Source organism: Oreochromis aureus, linkage group 7, assembly GCF_013358895.1.
Source record: "Oreochromis aureus strain Israel breed Guangdong linkage group 7, ZZ_aureus, whole genome shotgun sequence".
NCBI lineage: Eukaryota > Metazoa > Chordata > Actinopteri > Cichliformes > Cichlidae > Oreochromis > Oreochromis aureus.
The window spans coordinates 8918541-8938164 of record NC_052948.1 but is presented as its reverse complement, the minus strand read 5'-3'; the positions used below and the strand labels follow the sequence as shown (position 1 = coordinate 8938164).

The following is a 19624-nucleotide window of genomic DNA, read 5'->3' as shown; positions in this document are numbered from 1 at the left end:
GTATGGTTGGTTGATTCCTTTTGGACAAAAAAGGAACCGAGCTGTGGTAGTCTGACTGAGTGGATTATGATATGATCCGAGGGAAATCAGAGCTCCCATTTTCGGCCAGCACCTCACACATCTGAGTGAGTAGATACTGTTTGTTTCTACTGTGCACAGAAAAAGAGAGCAAAAAGTGAGACCACACTAGATACAGTGAAAAAAATAACTAACGACTGACACTGAAGAAAGGCTCCTCCATCTGTGTTTTACCCAATCTTCCACACCTCTCATTTATAGCATATCAGCCTGCTTGACACTAGTTGGTACACTGAATGCAGTGACTAAAAAGGTGACAAAATACTGATCAATGCATGAGGAGATCAACCATGAAGGGATCCACTATGAAAAGAACAAAAAGGAAGACAGAAAGATAGAGAATGCAAAAGGGAGAGAGAGATGACAACTTAGGGACAAGAGCCAGTCAGAGCAGAGGACAGGTCTGGGTCAATACTCGCACCACATACTGCTGACACTGCACCACTCAACACGCACACGCATGCGTGCCACACAAACACGCACATTGTCACAGACAGACAGACAGACATCAGACCAATCAGTCAGCCGGTGTCAATATTTCAAGAGGAAGACGGAGAAAAGAAGAGTGTGAAGGTATGCGACTGTACAAAAGACAAAGTCAGACATGCCGGATATCCACCGCGTTCAAGGACATTTAACAGAGTGAACTAAGTCACTGTGAGCCTCGTCCACCTTTCTTACAGCTGTCTATATTTTAAGGGAAAACAGCAGACCCAGTATTTAAAGGGTCAGTTCACCCAAAAATTTAACAAAACAGTTTCTGAGCTGTTTCCAGGCACATTCCTTGTTGTGGTTCTAACTTAAAATTTTAATACAAATCAATTTGAACTTAACTTTTTTCCTTTTTCTTTTTTTTATTTACATCATGTTTCGATTTTTTTCAAATATTATTTACCGGCTGATCAATCAAAATAGCAGAAAAATAATTAGAAAATATTTTGATAATTTCTAAATCAGTTAAGTTAACAGCAAGCAGTCGCTCAATCTTCAACGTGAGTATTTCATGGCTTTCTTCCCAGATAGCAATTTTTTTTTTTTCCCAGATGACTGGAGAACACAAAACATTTGAAGACATCACGTTTATCTCTGTCTTTTATTTATTTACATTTTTCCATTTCATAGACCATATGACTATGCGGTTGATTTAAGGATAATCATCAGATTCCCCAATAATGAAAGAAATAATAATGAGCTGAAGCCTTTATCTCATTGCACATGTAGCATACATATAGAAAACTTCAAAAAATATATTTTAATGTGATGGATTAGTCGTCCAAAACTCTTCTTTGCCGCATCCTGTTAGATCACTTTTGGTTTTTTTGTTTATTCGGTCATGTGCTTTAGCTTTTTAGTATGTGCCCATGTGTTTGAGTGTGCGTGAGTGTGTGTGTGTGTGATTATCGCAAAAGAGAGGTCTCTCCATCTTTGAAATGAATTAGCGTGTGGTGCCTTATTGAGTGAGGTGCAGTGTTTAAGTGAAACTGATGAGAGATGTGTGAGCAGCGAGGACTGGGCTATAAGTATGTGACTGAGGTCACAGGTTAATCCCTATTGATTTACTCCACCGTCTGCATACAGCAGCACGAGAAGACAAGAAAGGGGAGGCCTGCCTTACCAGCTACCACACAGAACAAATGCAGTATTAAAAAAAAAAAAAAAACACACATCTCACACCTGCACCTCTGCACACATGTTAAGTGGGGTAAAGACAAGAAAATTAAGCATCATTTAATCCCTATAAAGTTAGTCAAACGCCCTCTACATGGGCCGACTGCATGCAGATCATGACCTTCTAAATAAGCATCAATGAGCAATATGATCATTGATTCAATTAAAACATGCTCACATCCTCGTTTTTTTTTTTTTTTAAACAAAATAAATAAGAATAAAATATGCATGTTTGCAATGCATGTATTTGTTATATAAAGAGAAGCTGATTTTTCTGCTATAATCTGGAGAGCAGGTGAACTCACAGCGACCCCAGGCAGAGACCACCGGGCCCGAGTACGTTTGAAAAGAAACCAGAATGAAACCTAAACAGGGTTGTATTTACAGTACAAACAGCAACCTCACAATCTCATCCCACAGAAGGACAGGTGAAATATTACATTAATATGAACAACTATTAATAATAACGCCCCCCACCCCGTCCTCCTGCACCACCTCTTGCCCCATCACTCCTTCTCTCTCTCTCTCTCGCTCTCTCTCTCTCCGCCTCTAATCCTATCATGCGGGCAATAAGTGTATGCACCATGAGCACATTTAATTTCTGCGGTTGGTTTTCAGCGAGCCCAGAGGTGAGCCTTAATAAGGATCAATGGCACTTTATCTGGGACAGCACCCACTTCACAGCATGCAAATTACACAGCAACCCTTAAAAAAAGAAATGGATTTAATTAAAAAATGTAGAACCACGGGCTCTGGAAATTCAATTAAAGGATTTATGCAAAGGTTGGCTAGCTTTTTGTGTTGCAGTTCCTGCTTATATAATGAGCTTTTCATATTAAAAATCAATAGGTAATCTGGGCTAGGGGATCGGCTGCTTATGTACATTTTTGAAATCAATTTGAAAAATAGTCCATCAGCTCTGTGTGACAACAAAGAGGGGAGGGAGTGGTGCATGCGCGCGCGCGTGTGTGTGTGTCAAGTTGTGAGGGTCAGCAGCAGGAAAACGGTACCGGTGGATGAGTGAGAAAGAGGTGATAGGTTACATCTCTCCTCTCTGAGGGTTACAGGAGAAAAGCTCTGAAGCTCTAAAGCTATGAGAGACCAAGGGTGAAGGAGGCGATGTGGAAGAGTAGAGGGTAAGTGAGTAAGGATGTCTCTCTGGCCAGGTCAGTTTCTGGCTCTTTGGCCTGTTCTGATCCCTTCTATTAGAGAGAGTGTCCCTTGGCAGTCGGGGTCTAGCTGGTTCTGACCTGTAGCTCTGGGGTAATTTAGCCGAGCCCCAACTCAGACTCAGCCCCGACTCAGACAACCTCAGCTGGGGAGCCGTCCTAATGGTCTCCCTGAGGTGTCTGGAGCTGGAGGAGCAGAGGATGTGGTTGATTCTTTAAATGATGTTTCTTCACAAACAAATCTTAGCCAGTCACAGAAACACGTCTTATAAAGAGGTACATGCAGAACTCATGCACGCAAAAAAAAAGTGACAATCTTTTGCAGACTTAAGCTTTTTTTTGTTTGTTTCATTGTTGAAAAATTACTTCTTTTCTTCTTAAACTTCTTCTGTTTTCAACAGGGATATTGTTCATCCTTCCTTCACACTCATGTTGTATAACTGTACGCAGGCATGAGGGGTGAATGACTGACTGCATACAGCAGCAGACTGTCAGCGTTTGATTGGTTCTTTATTGATCCAGACACGCTTTCCATCACATCAACTCATCCACAATAAACCATTTACACAGTTTCCCTGTGCAATGGAGCACATAACCAGGCCTCAGGCCATCTCTGTGCACCCACTGTGCGTGTGTGTGTGTGTCTCTGAGCATTTGTGTGTTTTCTTTAATGAAATGGTATCTCCATGGCCAATAATCCCAGTAACAGGATTGGGCAGAACACACATGTCAATACAGGCAAATAGGATTGTATGCTTTTATCATGCCACACCAACACATCTTGTTTCTCACTGCCTGCTGATGTCTCTCTCTACGTAGTGCAGCAGCACGGCAGAATACATCTCGCAGGAATATCATATTGATTATATCTAGTTCTTCAAAAATGGTCTAAAACACAGCCTCTAAAGGAAATCTGAATCATGACAGAGCGTGTGAACCTCATGCCAGTTGGCATAATATGTAATATTCTTTCTACCCCACTGAAGAGAAACCTACACAGTGTTTCCAGTCAGGCTGGAGCTGACCCCCTCCTGTGTAGCCCCTAATCATCCAAGAGGACTCTATTACAACGGCCTGGCAGCTCATCTAACCTCACAGTGAAGAAGGGTGGGGGGGGCGGGCGAGGAGATTGGGACCTCTGCTCCTCTTTCTTTCCACATGGTTGAGCAGCACACACACATACACACAGGCTTCCTAGGTTTACAGCAAAGCTGCCCGCCTCTTTGGGCTACACCAGATAGGAGATGGAGCATCTGACCTTATGTCTGGCTGCAGGAGAGAAACTGATACCGAAGTAACAGTGGCTGCTGTACTCACATATAGCACCAACCAGCCATTCTACGGTGTGTCTGCTAAACGGTAATGCTGATGTCTCTCTTGCAGGATCTGTCTCTTGGGTTAACCCCCAAGCTGCAGGATTGAGCTCCTGGTCACATTAGGCGAGGCTCAGCTGAGAAGGAGGCAACACCAGTCCCACATCTCGTGTCTGAACCACTGACTGCTGGTGCCTGGTCAAAAGTTCAGCTTGTGCATATGTAAAAAGGTGGCTGGGTGCCCGAGGCAGGATCTTGGGTAAAATAATCATGCAAAAACGCTAAGAAGCATGGGACTAGGCGTGAGCGCTGATGAAACCAGCCTCTGGGAGAATCGAGGCGTCTGATTGGACCAGTAGAGCCTCTTAGGCCTGTGCCCACAACACCCCTCCCCTCTCTTTATCCATTATAGTGGATGATGTACTGGAGCCACTGCCCACACACTGGTCTCCATTCAGCTCAGCACTGTCTCTGCCTATAGTTAAGGTATATATTTGATGGGTATAGGCTGAGCCCAGCTGCTCAGAGCCTGAGGGTATACCGATCTTGAGGGAGCAATCAGTCAGTCAACAAAATGTCACAGGGTCAGCGATGCAGCATGACAGGACGGTGACAACTTCACAAAGGTTACAGCCAAACTAATAACTGCAACAGTCACTGAAATTCATTATGTGCTGTTTAAAAGTGTGCCCAGAGTTCTCATTCAAAGGAAACCATCTACAATCTAGAAAGACCCACAAATCATACAATGTTTGATCAAATAAATCAACCAAGATCTGCGTCAATCAAACTTTTCTGCATTAAATTGCTCTAACTAAATCACTTGATAGCAGATGTTTTTTTGCCTCTCTCGCTCTCTCTTAGGTCTCTCTCTCTGTCACACACACACACACACATATACACACACACACACACACACACACACAACTTCAGGCCAGATCATTTGGTGCTGATAATCACACCAAAGGACACAGGCAAAACTCCCACACTAAACACGCTGAATTAAAGAAACAGGAGTTACAGGCCTGGTTGCACAATCTCTGATAAGTAGATCAAGGCACAGGGAGGGGAACATGATGTTAGTGAGAGATAGTTTGGCTGATTAAAATGTCATGGCTCTTTATAGATGTCTTTCTCAACTCAGCAAAATGGAATCAGTTCTGTGCATCAATAGCAGAGTGGGCTGGGGCTCCCTGCTAATAGAGAAGTTTCTTTCTCTTAAGTTCAAACCACAACACAAGGAATGCAAAAGCGAGGAAGTCACACATGTTTCGATTAGACGTGACCAAAGTACGGCAACAAGAAAAGACCAGAAAAAAGCGTGCAAGTTAAAAGATCACATAAAAGAGCAGGAAACAATTAAATAAGGGGCGAAAACATGGGTGTGATTAAATGACCAACCACGGCACATATTGCCCTACATGACATTTGATCACCTTTACAATAGCAGTCAAATTAATGACTTAGGACCACATGTAGCTCCAGGTGTTCCAGCCGTCTCTGTGTTGCGAATTCATGCGTGTGCTTGTCCATGTGTGTCTGTTCGTGTTGAAAAACTCTATTTTACCCCACCTGTGCTCCTATAAATCAAACCTGTGCTTTAAATGAGGGGCTGGTTATTTGCGCAAGAACACACATGGGGGCTTTGTGATTGTTTTTTGGAGTCAACATTCTGCTTATGTTTGCATCCCAGAACAATCTCCATGGATCCCGCAAGCGTACGCAAGCAATTAAAGCGATAGCATCTTCATATCCCTGCAACCAATAACTGAAATAATATCACTGTTTTATTAAGCCCTTAATGTGGGGGCAGAAGGAGTGAGGAGTGGGATTTTAAAGAGGATACACTTTCAGGGGCCTTATCAAGCCCAGATTTAAATAAGAGCAAATGCTCAGCTTAGGGGTGTGTCTGTGTATCTGTGTGAGTCTGTGCGTAAGGCTGTGTGTCTGCGTGTGGCCTTTATCAGACATGAGTTTTAGCTAATCGCTGCGTCAGCACACCAGAATTTAATTACTAGCTCTACCTTTGTCCTTTAATATTTACTAACATCTACACTTCATTAAATTAACGACATGTAAAATTTAAAAAAAGAAAAAGAAAACCCTCTGCTAATTGGTTATGTGTGCCTGCTCCTAAAATGTTAGCACCCATTCCTTAAGATACATGAAAAAATACACAGAAGTATCATCCAGACTGGGGTACAGCTCCAATCATGTGATTAGAAGGAATGCTGGACAAACTTTGGCTTTTAAGAATGAAACACGGGACGAAGCGATTAAAAAATTAATTCTAAAATAAAGAGACGGGACGCAAAAGAGTGTTTTGTGACAGAAAAAGTCAAACTGAGGAAATATTCAGCCTGGCATTTTGCAAAAAGGTGCTGAGGAGCCGTTCCTCTCATCTCTCATCCTATGTCAAATGGCGGAGAGACAAATGACGGCCCGAGGCCTTGCGTCTGTCAAACATGATGGATCAGAACAACGCTTCACTAAAACTCCACCACGCTGCCTTTCAACATCACATTTTCACTTCAGTGCAAACACTAAATTGATAAAGTATGAAGAACAGCTAATGGAAAGATGTAATAGTCAAACTAAAGCATATATTAGGAGGCTATGGAGCCTAAAGGGTAGAGTGCTGCTATCCATTGAAAAGTCTTAGAGAGCACAGGACACAATATGGACTGAAATAAATCACGGTGCTGGATTTTATCGTTCATATCTAAAGCGTGTGAGGACGTTAACCTCAGGCACCTTATATCATCTCATGCGCACACACACATGTGCTATTAAAACGTTCCCACACATACAAATCATACAGATGCTTACACATTCACAACAGTTGGTGTCTGAGCCACACTGTAAAGGTTAAACCCTTCACGGGAGTTTAGCTGTAAGTTGTCCGATATCTTATGATCCAACCAGATGCCACAGCGGACGCTGTATGCATGTGTGTATAGCTGAAGTAGTGCTGGGCAGCTTCATTAATGTAATCCCCAAAAAAGACACTGTATCATAAAAGTGCTGAGCCAAACTCAAAATCCTTCCTTAATGCCATCCTTCCAAAACTGGGTAGGAGTTCTCAGATCAGCCACAACTCAGGTACAGATGCTAGAGGTTCTCCTATACTGTGCACTTGTGTCTGTAAAACAGGAGTGGCAATGGCACCCCACACAAAACTATACTCATCCAAAATATACCCATCCAAAATATACTGATTGGTCGGGGAAACTTAAATCACTGCAACAGCAAAGAGCTGCCACATCCTTCTTCAGTAAAAATGTATTAGGCACAGAACTTTTTTTATTTTAGTACTTAACTGCATAGGAGCTAGGGCTGGGATTAGGCATTAACAGCAGCCTATAATAGTCGCATTTCTCTGGAATAGAGTACTGAAAGGATAGAAAACTGTCTTTCAGGGTTAAACAAACAGTGCCACGAGGAAGAGGAAAACAAACCACAAATATCTCTCTATCTATTAAACCCAGACTCTTTCCCTGAGCCTTCAGCAGATCTACCCCTCTCCATCCTGTTCCTGTCCTCTCTCCCAGAAATGTGCCAAGACAAATACGCCGGCTCTGTAAGAGCTATATGAGAGTCACAAATTCACAGGCTGGCTTTGCATTTAGAAAAATATAACTAGCTGCAGAATTACTCCAGCGCAATGAAAAGTAATGTCAAATGTTAACCAGTCGAGCGTTGCAGCAGGCCTTCAGGCAGGCTGAGCTACAGCCTGCGCACTCATGAGGTGATATAACACTTTCTCCAAGCTTCTTCTCTCACTTACCATAGACTTTGTGAAAGGTCTGGCCAGCGTGAAGAGAAAGGTCATCAGCCACCAGCTCCGGTGTATGGAGGTGTACATCATGTTCCCAGGATGCAATGCGTTGGAGGTGACACCATAAGGCGAAAGCCGCCGGTGGAGCTCGTTGCTGAAGAGGATGTTGCAGAGTTTGGCGCGGTTGTAAGCCAGCATGGACCAATAGTCCTTCTTTGAGGGGGACAGCAGCGCCAGGTCCACTTTGCCACATGAGTCTAGGAGGTCTGTGAACCTGAAAGATAGTTTGCATTAAGAGTAGTTAGTGTGAGTCTGCCTCGGCCTGCGCGTAGGCTTTCCGCCGGCAGATGTGTGGCGCTTTCTGCATACAAATCAAAGACGTGACATGATGTTCTTTAATTGCCTGCGACAGAGCTGTTAAAATCCAGATGTTTGACAAGGCCCCTTAAACATTACACTACTCGTTGTGTTATTACACGCTCACACAAAAATCTCAATACACGAAAACTACACTGTGTATTTATGCGTCTGTGTGTGTACGTATGTGTGAGAGGCGCGGGATGAGACTCCAAACCAGCGGAACACATCCTACATATTAATCCAGTCATTAGAAAACAACCAATCAAAATGTCACCTGGTTTCCTTGTTGTGATTTTACAAGCTCGCTGCCTCTTGTTTACTGTCGCCTTCCGCAACATCCTTGCTTGGCTAAATTACAACATCTGCAGGCTTTTCATTTCATGTGCTGCAACTTCGTAACTACTTCAGCAAGTAGAAGTTAATAAATCAATTGCCTCGACGCTAAAGCCTTTTTTTTTTGGTAAATCAAAATTTGTTTGCACGACAAGCCGAAGCTGTGCCTCGTTACAATTGAATGAGGTCTCGCAGCGATATAAATGTAGAGATTTTGGTTTTCAAACATGCCGTTTACTGTCCTGCAGCTTAGATATTTCAGAGGTAATTTCATTAAGGATATGATCTCTCGTTTGACCAGATCTGATGCAGTACTAGAGTAAAGTAAACCTGTATTGGGTCAATTTCACAGTAAGCCCCTGTGGTGGAAACTGATAAAGTGTCCAGCCATTACTCCTGCGTCCATCTTTTCCATTCCTGTCCCTTATAGGTCACTGCTTTACCAAGCGGACAAGGGGCTTAGGGAATACAATATACTGCCAGGTCATGGGTCACACACTGCCTGTGAGGGGAGGCTAAGTAAGTAAACAGGAAATCAGCGGAAAGTGAAAATAACACAAGCAAAAAAGGGAGGGACTTCAGTGGATGTAATATAGGTCTGGAATGAGGTGGACAGAATGGAAGATGCAATATGAGATATTGTCTATTTTTGCTCCTTTATTCCTTCTCTCTAGTCTGTGTTAGTGTGTAACTGACTCTCTCTGGTTCTGCTTTAGCCTGCTTTGAAGGGGTTAAAGCCACTGCTGATTGTTGAGGACAGAAGGAGAGAGGCAGTGTTTGGGAGGCAGAAAAGGAGAGCAAACTGTAGGGTGAAGAGTAAGGAGAATACTTGTGCATTCTTAGCATTGCAAATACGTAAAAATAGTACACATCTTCCTTATTCTAACCTGACAGTTTTTACACAATCAAAACTTGCCTGTACCCACTTTTCTTACTGCTTCAGCAAGTTTTGCGTCAATCACATGTCAATATTCCCTTCACAGCAACCTTTCCTTCCATGAGCTTTTCCTACTCCGTCTTCCTCCGACTTTTCCTACAGCTTGTAATAGCAAAGTGACCCCAAGTGAATCTGAGTGTCAAACCATCCCCTCTGCTGCTCCTGCCCAATCATGCATGGCAGCCTGTATAACATAACTCATATGAGGGCCCCTGTAATAGTGCTGCTGTTTGATCTGCTAGAATAACTCTGCGTATGTTCGCGTTGTCTCAGGTCACTCTGCCGAGCTCCAATCAATCACTGCTTGGCCGTCTGACTGACTGAAGCCACGATCAATGCTGCACACAGACAGGGACTGGCTCTAAAATACATGGCTCGGGGCTTGGGCTTACAGATTACTGCAAGACTCTGCGCTTGTCTGCTGCATAACAGAAAAACTTGAGCCTTTGGAGTTCCTTGAGAAAAAAAAGGAGAAAGGGGCTGAGTCAGGGGGGTCAGACATAAAAGAGCAGATACTTGATCAAAGTAAATTTTGGCTGATAAGTCCATCCATCATGCTGATGATACGTTTAATTCACAGTGACAGCATGCGGAAAGGAATGAGTTTGAGTGAGTGAGGCTGTCATGTTTGACAATACGCATAAAGTCTTATCTGTCAACTCGTCGAGAAAACTAGCCAGTGCAGCGGCTTTAAGTGCACGACTGGCGATGAACTCCTGAAGACTAGACAGGCTAGTTCTGGGCAATTATCAGCGTGACTTTAATATGGAAAGACCTCACTGATACAGATAGCAACCTCTCGACGACCAATCAAACATATTTACACTCACTAACACAAAACTAGTCAATCTTCCTTTTCTTTACCTGTGTGACTCAGAGGAAACCACCACGACACGTGCTGGGGCTGAACGACGCAGCACGTCTTGTAGACACTGCACTAGCAGGAAGTGACCCAGATGGCAGATCTGGAAGGTGGACTCCAGGTTGTCTTCAGTCAGCATATAGGGCTGAGTGCACACTGCTGCGTTACACACCAGAATGTGCAGTGGCCTACGGGAGGAAGAAAGCAGAAAAACAAAACATGTTTGACTGATTGTGAAGCGAAAACAAACGGCCATAGAAAAAGATTTCCTACCATATCAGGATGAAGAAGATGTAATGAGAGACAGAGGGAGGATTTTTTTTATTTATTTTTTTTAAAAGAGGGGAATTAGAGAAAAATGAAAGCAGAGAGAGGAAACGGGGTGTCTTATTCCAGAGTGCGGTAGACTTTAGAGGGCTACAGAGACAGAGCATCAGTAATGCTGATATGATACAGAGGTTTCCAGTGCAACTCCCTATGGCTACACAGCTACTGTAGATACTGAATACAGCTGGCTGGGATCCAAGAGCAACACCACAATGAAAAGCAATCTCAAACAGTTTCAACACACAGGGGTGGTGGAAGTAATGGATGTTGATACTGGCTCTGTGGCAGCACTTTGAGTAACCAAAGCTACCAACACATCGACTCAGAAAGGCCAAGCAGAAGAAAACAGATCAAAGAAAAAGCACGCACTAAGTCACGGAATAAAAAAGGAGCTGGCATTATTAAAAAGGTCCAGTGAGAAAGCGTATGTTTTAGGAGACGGAGACATACAAAGCATTTTTATTCTTGCAGAATCCGTGTGGGCGACTGAGCAACGCTCCCCGCTCACACGGAAAGGGAAGGAGACTGCTGGATTGGTCAGGGCAGCGAGAGATCCTTGTCGGTGACAGCGTCGCTCCAGCGAGCTCAAAACCACAGTAACACAGTCGAACAATCCAAACACACCCCACCAATTTTTAATTTCTTCCATTAGAATTAATTATGAGGCCGAAGGCAATTTGTGTACCCTGTGTTTAAGACTGCCTACTGGATTAATTAAAAACTGGATGCTGGAAAATTAATGTGTGAATTGTTATGCCTTGCTATAATGAGCCATCCCATGCTATTACATAGTAGTGTACTGTACGATCACCTTCAGGCCTCTGAACACACAAGGTTCATTAAAGAGCACCAACCTAGGCACAAGTCAACTTAAAGAATAACGACCTCAGCGCTTTATCAGCAACGCACACACTAAGAATGTGAGATATTTAAATTTTCGCCCAAAATAAAACAAGGTGAGGAAGACTCACTTAATTAAATGAACATCTGTAAATAAACAACCTCTGTGACCTGCATTTAATCCTGATAACACGAGATAGGAGAGTAAAAGTTGCTGTAATGCTCAGAAATTTGCTCAGAAATTGCTCTTAGCTGAAAAGAAGGCAAAAAAAGAAGACTAGTTGTTTTTGGCCCAGTGTTCACGTGTCTAATAGAGTGTGAAGTACAGTAAACAGTGTGCAAACCTCTTGGCTCTATCCCTAATTTAGTGGCTAGGGGCAGTAATATCACAGACACAAAGCCTGACCTTCTCAACCTTTCACTGCAGCTGTTGATTTAAACTAACGCTTACGACACTTTCACCTCTTTAGAATTGCACGTTGTGACCTGTAAAGGCAAAAGAAAAACAAAGCATCACAAATTGGTGATCAAAAAACTCCACAAATAAACAACTTTCCTCTGGTCAGTACAGCGATTTCTCCCATGCAGCTCAGATGGGCCTCTGGTGAGTCTGCTTGTAATGTAAAAGGCCTGTTAATTCGACTGCCCACCAGTTAGTCCCTCTCTCATAAGCGCAGGTCTAATGAATGTCTTTAATAGGCCTATTGCTGCACACCACATTCCCTCTGTCCACATTAAGACCTCACACAACACTGTGTGCACCGTGCAATCTCAGCGCTGGTCAAACGAGGGTGTTAACTACCGAACGGGGAGACATCAGTTTATATATTTACTTTAAATAACCCCCCTGGGTATGACCCCTGACCTCTATGATAATGTAGGCCAGCAGGAAGAGATTGCCTGTGTGAGCTCAGCTCGTACTGCTGGTCGTTAACGATGCACTTTGCTCCAAACACATATACAGTGGATATGAGAGCGCCACTCTTTTTGACCCACATTTAAACTCGCACACCAGAAGCAACATAATAAGGGAGCAAGAAAATAATCCAACCCTTACAAGAATATAAAGGAATGGAAGAATTGTGGACGAAGGTTGTCTGGTTTGTATATTATTTTTAGTTTTATTCATTTGTTTGTTTAGTTTTTACAAATCACCTATTACATTTTAAATGCTTGAAATTAAAACTGAACTCAGTAAAAACAAATCAGAGGTGAAAACAAATTCCACGTGTTAATTACGGACCGATCAGTAGAAATTGTATTAGGGCCTTCTGTCAGTGCCGTCCTCCATCAATTACATCCCAATGAAACTGCGCCGCATTCAACAATATCAATATCCAGGTAATTTCATTTCAAAGGACAGGCAATTAAAGCAGAATCGGGGTCAATGGAACACAAAGCAGCGTGAAAGCCACTGACTAAAGCACTTAAAAGCAAGAGAGTGAGAAACGAGAGAAGGAAAAGAAAAAGACTCTGATTACATTTCACCTGTCAGTGACACGCTGCAGGAGCATTATTGTGCATGTGCGTATGAGCATGTGTGTGTGTTTGTGTCTGTTTGTCTCTGTGTGTTTACAAATCTGTGTATGTGTGTGTGTGCGCGCCCGCGTATGTCTGTATGCACATATTTGTGCGTGCTGTGTTTGCCGCTCCTGTGCATGTTATGCCTGAAGACATACGTGCAGTAATAGAGTGGTGGTAGACTCAGACAGCTGCCCAGTGCCATTCACAGCTCAGAGCTCCCAGCCTCCACTCTGCTCTGTTCGCCTTCTGATGAGAATTAATGTACTCTGACGTCCCCTGGGAGTCCCGCACTCCCCCCCCCCAACAGCACGGCTAATGAAGAAATACAACCTTGCCAAAATACTGAGGTGGAGAGAGAACGACACAGACAGAGAGACGACACGAGAGAACGGGAAAGAAAGAGAAACTAAGGCAGATAAAACATTCGTAAACAGTGATATGCAAAAAAACTAAAGTGTGAGAGGACTGAGGAGTTGAAAGGAGGCCAGCATAACTTGAGTGTGGGTGGGAGGGATATATGTAAGCGCAGGGAGGGAACTATAGGACACAGAGTGAGGGAAGCCACCGTGAGGTTTGGCTGTGACCCAAGACACGTGTCCTGGATGGCCATAACCTGCCCCAGGGCTGCTACGGGCGATGACTGCCCGGCCTCTCCCCAAGGGGCTCCCTTGACACCAACACCCCCTACGCACACACAAACACACACTCCCCTGCCTAGAGACCTGCGGGTGGATGAGCCGTATGGATGATAGAAATTATGACCCCAAAATAGCAACCGTACGAGCGGCCACGGGACGCAAGACACATGCTATAAAAGCTGACCACCACAAAATAAGTGCCATAAAGTGTGTTCGACCAATGTCAAGCAAATCGACACAAATAGACACACTCACTCCTGGGGCCTTCCCCATATGGTGTCCATCAGTAACATTTTAGATGTCCTTTCAGTATGGCATAATAAAAGAGATAAATAGTTGCTAGTCCTAAATAAAAGACGCTATTTAGTCCCCACAGTTTTAAACTTAACTGTTTATTCAGTGGCGGTCCTAGCCTGTTTGGTGCCCTGGGCGAACACTCCCTCCGGCGCCCCCCCCCACACACACACACACACAAAAAATATTAAGGATTATACATTAACATAAAACTGTTGTCGGAACCATACTGAATTTCACCAGAGAAACATACACACACACATATGAAGAGAGAGGGAGTATGCATAGTATGCAAACAGCTACCAAACTGCCATCATAATTCATCATACAATGAGAACAGGACAAATCAACAATTGACAATGACTAATTAATATTAAAATCTGTAACATAATGTATTGTTTGGAGTTTAGTCTGTTACTCTTGCTATCTTTACCATTTCTTCTTGGAGCAACTGTAACCCACATAATTTCCTTAGGGATTAATAAAGTATTCTGATTCTGATTGTTTCAGGACACATGACCTGTCATTATCCAATGACACATCTGCTTACCTGTAACTTTTGCTCGTTTCTCCTCCTCTTCTTTTCTCTTTTTTCTAAACTGAGCCCCTGATGGTTTTGAACTTTTCTTGTCCATCTTCCATTGGTTTTAATTTTGCACTTCAGTATGAACACCCATCCCTCAACCCGAGGATCACCACAACATAACCTAATAGACCTACACCTTAGTTCACAGATTCGCTTTGTCTAGGGTTTATTTCTGGGATTTCGCACAACCCAGGATTCATGAATCATGAATACATAATGGATTTGGATTTACAACATTATAAATGAAATGTGCTCTATTTGGAAGCAGCCAGGGCTCCTCCCCTTTCGACGGGTTGTGTGTGAGACTTTAAATAATCAAACTGTAAATTTTAAATTGTTATTGATCCCTTTACCCCGAGTCCTAAAGTGTAGATTTATTTTCTTACTCTTCTTATATATGTTGTTTGTTTACTTGCACTGCTGTAACTGGAGCCTCGTCGTCTCGTCTCTCTATATACTGGACTGTATGTAGCTGTCTGGTAGCAGAGATGACAATAAAGTTTGACTTTGACTTCAGCAGCAAGCAGGCGCACCGAGGGCTCTCACGCTCACTTTTCGCATAGAATTTCGAAAAAACATCGGTGCAAATTATAAGTCTGTATCATAATGTCTGGTGTTTTCGTGTTGGTTGGTTTGTTTTTATTTTGTTTTATTTTGCGGGTTGGTTATTAGATGCTGCTCCAGCCAGCCAGAGAATCCCCCACCGCCCCGCCCTTTCCTCCCTGTGCCGCAAGCAGCAGGCGCACCTCGCAAACGGAGGGCGCCCTTTCTCCCAGCAAATGGGCGGCAGAAAACCGATCGGTGCCTATGCCATTCCCAGTATGTGCTGGCATGACGTCGGGGCAGCATGAGTACGAGCAATTTTTTTTTTTTTTTTTTCCGATGCCCGTGATGCCGCCCCCCACCACGATGCCGCCCCGGGCAACCGCCCGTGTCGCCCGTATCAAAAACCGCTACTGTGTTTATTTATTCCTGCTCTTAAACTAAAAATAAGTCTGATCAACTAATAGGAAATGCCATGATTTTTTTTAGTTGGGCACTCTGCCATAACTTTAATTAACAAATCAGTTTTAAACCAGCTCTTCTCCTGTTTTTTCACACTGGAGATTCTCCATGTTGTTTGATTGTCCAGGTCCAACATCATGCAGGGCAATTTGCCATATGCAGGGCACCTGCATGAGCAATACCATTTACTGTGTGGTTTTGTGGGACAAATGCCAGCACATTTCAGTTGTGACCACCTCAAAGGCAAGAGTAAGAGGAGACAAAATTTATAAACGGCATCTGTTACACCAAGCCTGCGTGATCCTAAAAACACACAACCTGCATTTCCAAAACAAGGAAGGGATGAAAATTAACAACATTGTGTTTATTACTTACAGCTTCATTGCTTTGAAAGATTCAGCAAATTCCCTGACACTGCGCAGAGAAGCCAGGTTGCACATCATTGCTTCAACTCTCGCTTTGTGCTGTTGAGAAAGAGAAAAGAATATGATCAGAAAAATAACGTAACAGCAAATTAAAAGAAATTTCTGAGACTTTTTTTAGTTTTTGCCCATTTTAATCATTGTTGTCAAAGGAAATAGTGATCACAAGTAGAGGCTGAATGTTTGCATTCTGTTTTATTTCACAGGAAAATGTAGTGATTCAAGTCCTGGAAGAGTGATCGCTCTTTGCTTGTAGTCCCCATGTTTTCCCCACTTTTACTTTGATGAAGTCTGGTAAAAATCACACACAGAGAATCCAGGTTTCCAGTTACCGTCCTGTCTAAAGACTCTTAAGAAACTCATAAGTAGTGACAGTGTCCTCTCCCTGCGTGTTTGTGTGTGGCTCATCTCACACCATATGTTGGCAGACAGGGTAGCAGACAGATAGCAGAGAGGAAGAAAAAGATAAATGACTTGAGAAGTGAATGCATAGCTGCATTTACACACTGCTGAAGACAGGCTAAATATTCATCATCCCCTCCATCCTACTGTAGCATTGTGCTGCAGGGCAAAGGCCTCAGCAAAAATGCATGCAAGGACCATATCTGTTTAATAGAATCATACAACGGGGTTCATCAAGTCTGTCAACTCACAGTCTTTCCATGCCTTTCTGTCTCTCCCCACTTTTCCCTTTATCTGCTGAGGCCCTCGACAAAAAGAGCCAGGTTCAGTCTACCTGCAACATATGAGCTCACATGGGACTTTGGCATATGTTAGCACGAGTGCGTGCCGCATGAACTGAGATGGAGCATGTAGATTCCAGACTCCAGAGCATCCCTCATGCTCTGGTCTCTGGGCACAGTAGCACCAGGTATCCCTCCTTCCTCCCACCCGCCATCCCAGAGGAACACTGTCAGCTCAGATTACACCCGGAAAGGCGTTCAGCTCGCCATCCGCCACCACTGGTGTTGCTCCCCTGCATCCCTTCTCCTCTGATCTGATCTCCTGTCTCTGGGTGTCATATGGGAACGTCTTTCCTCAGTGTGTCTGTCTCAGCACAGCTAAGTACACATGACACTCACAGCAAGGACGCTCCATGGAGCAGTGAGCACAAAGAAAACAATAAAGGGTTAAGAGCATCTTCTGATGGAAATGTGATTCTTCAGGCATTTTACAGACACCTTAACTGCCCCAGGGTGTGTTTATACATGCATACAGAGGCACACGCACGCCCGCACACGCACACAACAAATTCAATGTTGTGACTCAAGGGTAAAACCACGCTATCACACCATTATCTATGCCTGAATTATTCTCTTGATGCCACTCTATGCCATTATATGGATGCTATTACAGAGCATTAAAGGGCTGATTATGGCTATTATAGATATGATTATAGGGTACCTGCTTATATGATCTGTACACAGCAGTAATCACAGGTGAGAGGAGACAACTGTCTGATTTAATTGCTTATATGTGCAGTGTGCATTTATACTCCTTGCCACTTTCACAAGGTATGCATGCACATAAATGCAGGTGGATTGAAAAGTAATATTTGGTCACCAAAGTAACAATATAGTTTGCAGCACATATGTTTAAAAAAAATCATCTTCAGTTGTTCATTTTACTGTGAGAAAAATGAGGCATTACCTCCCAACAAGGTCAGAAGAGACAGCAGCATGATAATTAACAGGTCACTATAAGGCCTCCTCAACAGGATAGCTCTCTCTGTGTGTATGACCAGCAGAGAAGATGAGAGCAGGTGTCAGCTTGACGAACACATATCCTCTTCTCTAGAGACATGGAGGGAAAGGAAAGGAGAGATGGAGTAATGGGAGACCAGAGGGAGGATAGAGGGGGGGTTGAAGAGGGGCCACTGGAGCAAATCCAGCAGGGAGAAGGTGAGCAGCCTGCCTGCCCGCCCGCCTACCCTCCCCCTGCAGATTGAAGTCTTGCGAAGAAAATAAAGTTTATTGCCTGGAAAGAGGGGGAAAAAGCATGTAAAAAGCATTAAAGCGATGGAGGTGAACAATTAGACAGATGGCCAGGTTTTGGAAGGAGAAGAAGAAAAAAAGGAGTAGAAAAAGACAGGGAGAACGCATAGACGCAATCGTTCAGGGTTTTTATGAGGACCCTGACAACTCCTGGTCTCTTCAAGGGCGAAGGAAAAGTGAGAGGCAGCGAAGCCTCTCTGGTTAACTCTGGAGCAATCGCTGAGTAGGCAACACCACAGAGCTCGGCTCAGGGTGACAGTGCTTACCGCCCCCCAGCTACACACAACCTATCGCTACAACTAAAACAGAAAGGCTAATTCTGAGAGAAACACTGTAAATAAGCTCCAAAAATTAGAAACCGCTGCAAAGTGAGCGTCCTCGTGTCCACGCATTCGCAAAACAGGCACGTGTTCAGGACAGAAATCGGCAAGGTCACCGTGAAGATAACATCACCTGATGCCTCAGACTACCGCTGCTGCCAACACCTCTCACCTGTCACCTGCCATCAAACCCAGAAGACGAGCTATCTGTAACAGGACAATGACCTTTAGGACTTTCACCATAAGGAAGGAAAGAAGGAAGGACTAAGAGCAAGGATGGAGCGAAACCGTTAAACTTTTCCTCCGTGAATACAGAAAGTTGGCAACTGCAGAGGTTCTCCTTCTCTATCCTGGTCTTTTCCGCGGCGTACCCGGGAATGACATGTGATCACTGCTGAAAGAAAGATGGAGAAGGAGGAGAGGATAGATGGGGAAGCGCTCTAATACAATTATAACCGGGGCCATCCAATCCAATAAAATGAAGAAGTATTAGAGCAGGGGAGTCCCATCCTGTTCAATAAGATACTGGACCACTTTACTAACTCTTAAAACACACACACACACGTGTGGGCACACACAGGTGCACACATTTCGCTGACCCCTTTAATAGCACAGAAGCCACCCCTAATGGACGCAAGCAAGTGGAACCACCAAATAATACACTGTCTTAATGCACTAGACTCAATCTCATCCCCCTCTCCCCTTATCCTTCTCAGCCTTCACTCTCATACTTTAACCCCTGCTTCCATCTTCCCTCACCTTGTGCTGCTCCCCACCTCAGCGCCTCTTATAGATCACCAATGCAGAGGCAACACTTAAGGAATCAGAAAAACCCCTATATATACACAAAACACTTAGCCCGCAGACCCCGGTTAACGCTTCAGACGAGGAGAAGAAGCGAGTAAAGGAAGACGATGCAGTAAGTGTCGAATTCCTGTGGTTTGAAGTATCACTCCCTCTGAATATGAGATTCGTAATATTAATATAAAGCAACAGCAGTATAATATGGACATATCCTAACCAGCAGGTGCAGAGGTAAGGTGTTGTAATGGCGATGAAAGTGAATGAGCAGGGAAGACACCATGTGAAAAGGGCACCTTATAAAAGCAATTAGAGAAATGACTTTGAGCCCCTCTTCTTGCTCTGTAGATTAGAACAGGCCTCGGAGGGAGGAAC

At 43.7% G+C, this 19624-nt stretch overlaps 1 protein-coding gene across 2 annotated transcripts in view; it reads right to left on the bottom strand.

The window, feature by feature from the left end:
• Positions 1–19624, bottom strand: part of wwox (WW domain containing oxidoreductase) — a 134395-nt gene that overhangs the window by 79496 nt on the left and 35275 nt on the right. For both annotated transcript variants that reach the window (XM_031737213.2, XM_039615091.1), the window contains 3 exons: positions 16088–16176; positions 10501–10686; positions 8016–8280 (listed from right to left, as the gene is read on the bottom strand). In XM_031737213.2, the coding sequence (XP_031593073.2) occupies positions 8016–8280; positions 10501–10686; positions 16088–16176 (540 nt within the window). The remainder of the gene's footprint in view (positions 1–8015; positions 8281–10500; positions 10687–16087; positions 16177–19624) is intronic.